Genomic DNA, 4839 nt, shown 5'->3' with positions numbered 1-4839 from the left:
ACAACCTAAATCTTGTTCTTTTGTTTTTTTAAGTGTTATAATAGTCATTATGGCGATCTCACGCATGCCAAAAGTGTACGATACTACGATAATGTATAGCCTAAAGGCGATTTTCTAACGTCGTTATGTATTTTTACTAAAGAGGCTAACGCGTGTACAGTCTAGCCCTTATTTAAAAGTAGAGACATCCACACGCACACGTCTACATTTAAATTAATATGCGCATTTTATTTATTTATTAACCTATCCAACATTTTGGATGAAGACGAGTGTATGAAGAGTTAACAATAATAAAAACCATTATCTCTCTTTTGCAGTCGGATAAATATTAGAATTCTCATTTTCTGAACTGCAAAATAACTGCATACCAACGCGTACGCATATGCGTAACTTCGCACAGTCGCAAAACTTATGGACCATTGTCACACTTTCCTAGAAATACGACCCACTCGGCAAAATTATTGCTAATGGAATTGAAACTTTATGAATTATGAAACGTATGATGTATACTTACACGAAATTGAATTTTGATAATTTATGGAATAATAAACTTGAATTAGTTACGCCAAATTAGCAATGATTTTAAGTACCTAACACCGATTACGAAGGCCCCACACGCTTCAATCCGAAAATTACTTTCCCAGCTCACTAGTTTGCCGTAAAATGATTGTTTATGTTTGTATTAATTACTGAATTCAGTAACACATACGGTACATATCGTAAAGTGATAAAACAACATTGTCCCAGTACCGTTTGAAGCTTGTGGAAGGTTCTAGGTGCTTCATAGTAAACCTTATGCTAATTGCAAACGAGGAAGCGACGTAGTTTTGTAGCTTTGTTTGCCTTTTCGTTGAAGGCCCGCAAACAGTGTCAACGCTCTTTGGAGTCGCTAAGAGAAACGCATTTCGTGGAATTCAACAGCGCTACGACAAACATTATCCTCTGCTGGCTGTAATGATAATGCATTGTATACTTTGTAAATTGTAATGCACAAGCAATTGCACAAGCGCATATCTACCATTTTAGATTGTGGGAATCTTTAAAAACCTAATGTAATCTTAGATGGGTAACTCCAAAAACCTATGATTATTGTCTTGATTTCAAATATTAATGTTGATTTCTCTTTGTTCCAGAACCTTTGCAATTCTGCTCATCACCATCGCAGCGGCGACCACAGCGCCCGCCTCATCCTCCAGCCATGACAACAACCTCACCACTGACCCCAAGGACCCCACCACGCACCAGCTCCTCAGCTCACTCGGCCTCAAGAAGCTCAGGATACCGGCCGCCCACCACCGCAAGAGGCTAGCGGAGCAAGGAAGACGACACGCCAGCGGCGATTCAAGGATGTTCGTCATCAAACTGCCTCCAAACACCAGCTACTACTCACACGCTGATCCTGCCCCTGCCGCCGCCCGCACTCTCCCTCTCCAAATGACCAGCAACGGAAAACCTGCCAGGGTCTATCACTGGAACATCCCAGTACTCCAGAAACTCGCCAAGAACAGACCACAAGCCAGATTCGACGACGAAATCGTCGATGTAGAGAGCACTCCCACCTGGCCGAAGGGAACCAATGACCACCCGAACTCTCTGGACGCACTCGCTTACTACGTCCCAGCCAAGAAGACGTCTTTCAGGAAATACTTCTCAGGAAACGGCAAACCTAAGTCCTTCTACGTCATCGAGAAGAACAAGAAGTCCGCGGAGTACCACAGACTACTCCCATAATTTTCAACTTCTTTCCTGCTTTGTAAATTGGATTGTATTTAGTAAATCTGCGAAGTACTGATCTAATGTGTAGAGATAATCACTGCTAATCTCGTTTAAATGATAGTTTCTGAGGTTGATTTGAATAAAATATTTCCTTGCCGACGGCCACATATCCATCTGGGTACCTAATAGCGGTATAATAGTCGAGTATTAAATGACGTTATTAGGAACCTGACACATTACACATATTTCTGAACATTACGCACATACATTCCCCTTATTTAGTACAGTTAACGCGATTTGATTTATTTTGTAACACTTCTTATAATTGAGGCTCATAAAAGTATGCTGTAACATGTTTGAAATATTGTTTCAAGATAATCATTATTTATTATTATTGCGGATTTTTATTAAAAAGGCAAAAAGTTTTATTTTCATAACAGTCTACTGAAAGAACATTACAAATTATCTGCCTTATGTACTAACGATTATTTCATGAAAACTATGTAAAAACTTACATTATCCATGTATGCCTGTGTGTAAGCTTGATTTGTATGACAGGAATAAAATGGTTGTAGGTAATAATATTATGTGCGTAAGAAAATGAACTTGAATGTAATGATGAACTCAGACTTGTCATACAAATCAAGCTATATTTTACAGGACAGTTATAAATAGATACAGTAGAATAAGTAAATAATCATTGTAAATAGTTGCTTTGCGTTTAGTTTTAGATAAACGATAGGTGCTTAGATATTAGTAAGACTGCGAAACGAATTTAAATTATTACTATAGTTGTAGTATAGGCTCATGTCGCAGACAAAGGAAACTGTCAGTACTTAGTTAAATATCTGACATATCATTTATTTTTTATCATCCAAGTTGACTTGGTATTCGTCCAAGTCATCCAACTCTCTTTGAACAAGGAGTTGTTGAGTATAGAGACAGCTCTACGTACAAAATTATTGTAAATTTTTGGCAAACCTTAATTTTCGACATCGTCCGACATGATTCTGTAATAATATGGCGCAGTAGGTTGCATTATGCGCCATTTGATCTTAATACTTTACTTTTGGTTTAGCTACTAAACATTCTCGCGACTTTTTTGATGCATCAACAGCTCTGTTATATGATGAATGTTTATGTTGGACTCTACATTTTAAAATAATAATATTATAAAGAACATAATAATTATGTTCTTTATAATCAATTTAAAATCTTCAGCTCATCTATTTTCTTTAAAACATGAATTACGCCCGTATTCACAAACGATGTTTGCGTGAAGCAGCAAATCGAACGCACAGCGTTGAATCACGCGCCACGCGCTCTGTGAGACCTCATAGTATTGTTTGTGAATACGGGCGTTAGGTATGAAATTCCATAACAACAAAAAAATCACAGAAAATCAACTTCGATAGCACAAGTCTTTTGTTTGGATATACGTGGGCTATGTATTTGCCTATTTATTGCAGAAAATACTTAAGGATTAACTACCTATATTATTGTACTATCATATTTTATGATGTTTACATCGCTCACTTTTACATGCAGCAGGAATTTTTATATTTTACAAAATTAATTAATTATAAAATACGCTGCGATGTTTAATATTATGTAGAGCCAAATATCGTTGATGCATTTAATTGTATGTAAGCATAATAATTTAGAACTACACTCGACATCAAATAAATCGCACCTCCCGCGACAAGCATTTTCAAACGTATGCTTCCCCACTTCCCACCAATATTGGCACCATTTAAAAGCCTAGTTCTAACCTTCATTTCATTAAAGGAAAGGTTTTTACCCCAAAAATGTGTCTTTAGAAGGCTCCAGAGTCACTTCTTAAAAAAATAGGTAGTTACGCTAGAGCCAACTTTTATGGCTATAAAACTGTTAAGTTGGGATTAATCGCTATCCATCTGTTAAAGAGGACACGTGAGATCATTATTTGGTTTTATAACCATAAAAATTGGTCTAATTGATCCCATAGGTGGGCCCAAAGTGAGGTATTTTTTCAAGTCACATTTATGGTATATGTTAATCATTTATTAAGAAATTAAATGTGTTTTTCTTTAAGGATATTTATTGGGCTTTCAAATAACACCAATATTGTTGGGGCACCATGATTGTGTCAGAAGAAAATCCTTAAAGTTCGCGTCGCGGAAGGTGCGGTTTATTTGATGTTGAGTATATTTGATATAAACGATAAACGTCCTTCTGTAAGTGTTTATAGTCAGATATACATAATACTTGTAGCTCTTATTATAATAATATGAAAGCTTTTTGGCTACAACGTAATCTCTACAGAAAATACCGTCAATTAATTTGTAACTTTTGAATTTTATTTATTACTCGTATATGTATATGTTTATTGCATGAATATGTGAAACCACTATTTGAACTTTTTTTTGTACAATATTTTCTAAGAAAATGTTTACTAATTTTTGTTATAAAAGTTATTTCAAATTTCTTCTTTGTACATTTGCCAGTGAATTATTATTTTATATTTCCAATTTATAATAAGCAAAGCTTTTATTTTAAAACGACTGCCCACGGCAAAGTCACGCTTTAAAATCATAATTAATGTAAGTAGAGTTAAGTATAAGTACTACCTATTTTGTACAACGTAAAAATATTAATAAATATTTAATTTTTAATAAAGCCTTTCTTTACCCATTCCATGCTTAATCCAATCTACTATTTATATGGTAAATGAGAGAGTTAATATAAAAAGTCAAAATGAAATAGCAAAATACAAAAAAGTAGGACTACAAGTAATATAATAAAAATAATACCTACCTAATAATTATATTTACCTACACACGACACAAGTAAACTTAATAATAATGAGACATGTAATTATTCACTGAAAGCATTTGACGATTTGCAAGTACATAATTATAGATTTCAGAAAACATAAACTAAAGAAAATGTTTATTTCAAAAATGACTGACGGCGCCCTCTACAATAATATCCAATCATTACACGACACCCAAACTCTACAGAAATATAGCGTAACCACAAAGAATTCAACGCTTAAATAACACAAAAGATGGCGCCTCCGTCACGGCCATGCTGCTCGACCGACGCGCGCTGTCAACACATGCGCGGCAGTCTGCGCGATTT

General features: G+C 35.3%; 1 protein-coding gene across 1 annotated transcript; it reads left to right on the top strand.

Moving 5' to 3' along the window:
* Positions 1-1110: 1110 nt before the first annotated feature.
* On the top strand, positions 1111-2933 carry LOC114362263 (uncharacterized). The gene has a single exon (XM_028317572.1). The coding sequence runs from the start codon at positions 1111-1113 to the stop codon at positions 1729-1731; it is 621 nt and encodes a 206-aa protein (XP_028173373.1). The 3' UTR covers positions 1732-2933.
* Positions 2934-4839: the final 1906 nt, after the last annotated feature.

The sequence above is a fragment of the Ostrinia furnacalis genome, unplaced genomic scaffold (assembly GCF_004193835.3).
Source record: "Ostrinia furnacalis isolate ACB-3 unplaced genomic scaffold, ASM419383v2 OfSCF6310, whole genome shotgun sequence".
In the NCBI taxonomy this organism is placed as follows: domain Eukaryota; kingdom Metazoa; phylum Arthropoda; class Insecta; order Lepidoptera; family Crambidae; genus Ostrinia; species Ostrinia furnacalis.
Note: the sequence above shows the minus strand (reverse complement) of the source record. Positions and strands in the feature narration are given on the sequence as shown.

Coding starts and splice junctions, on each gene's coding strand:
- LOC114362263 (XM_028317572.1), top strand. CDS start 1,111: ATGTTGATTTCTCTTTGTTCCAGAACCTTTGCAATTCTGCTCATCACC.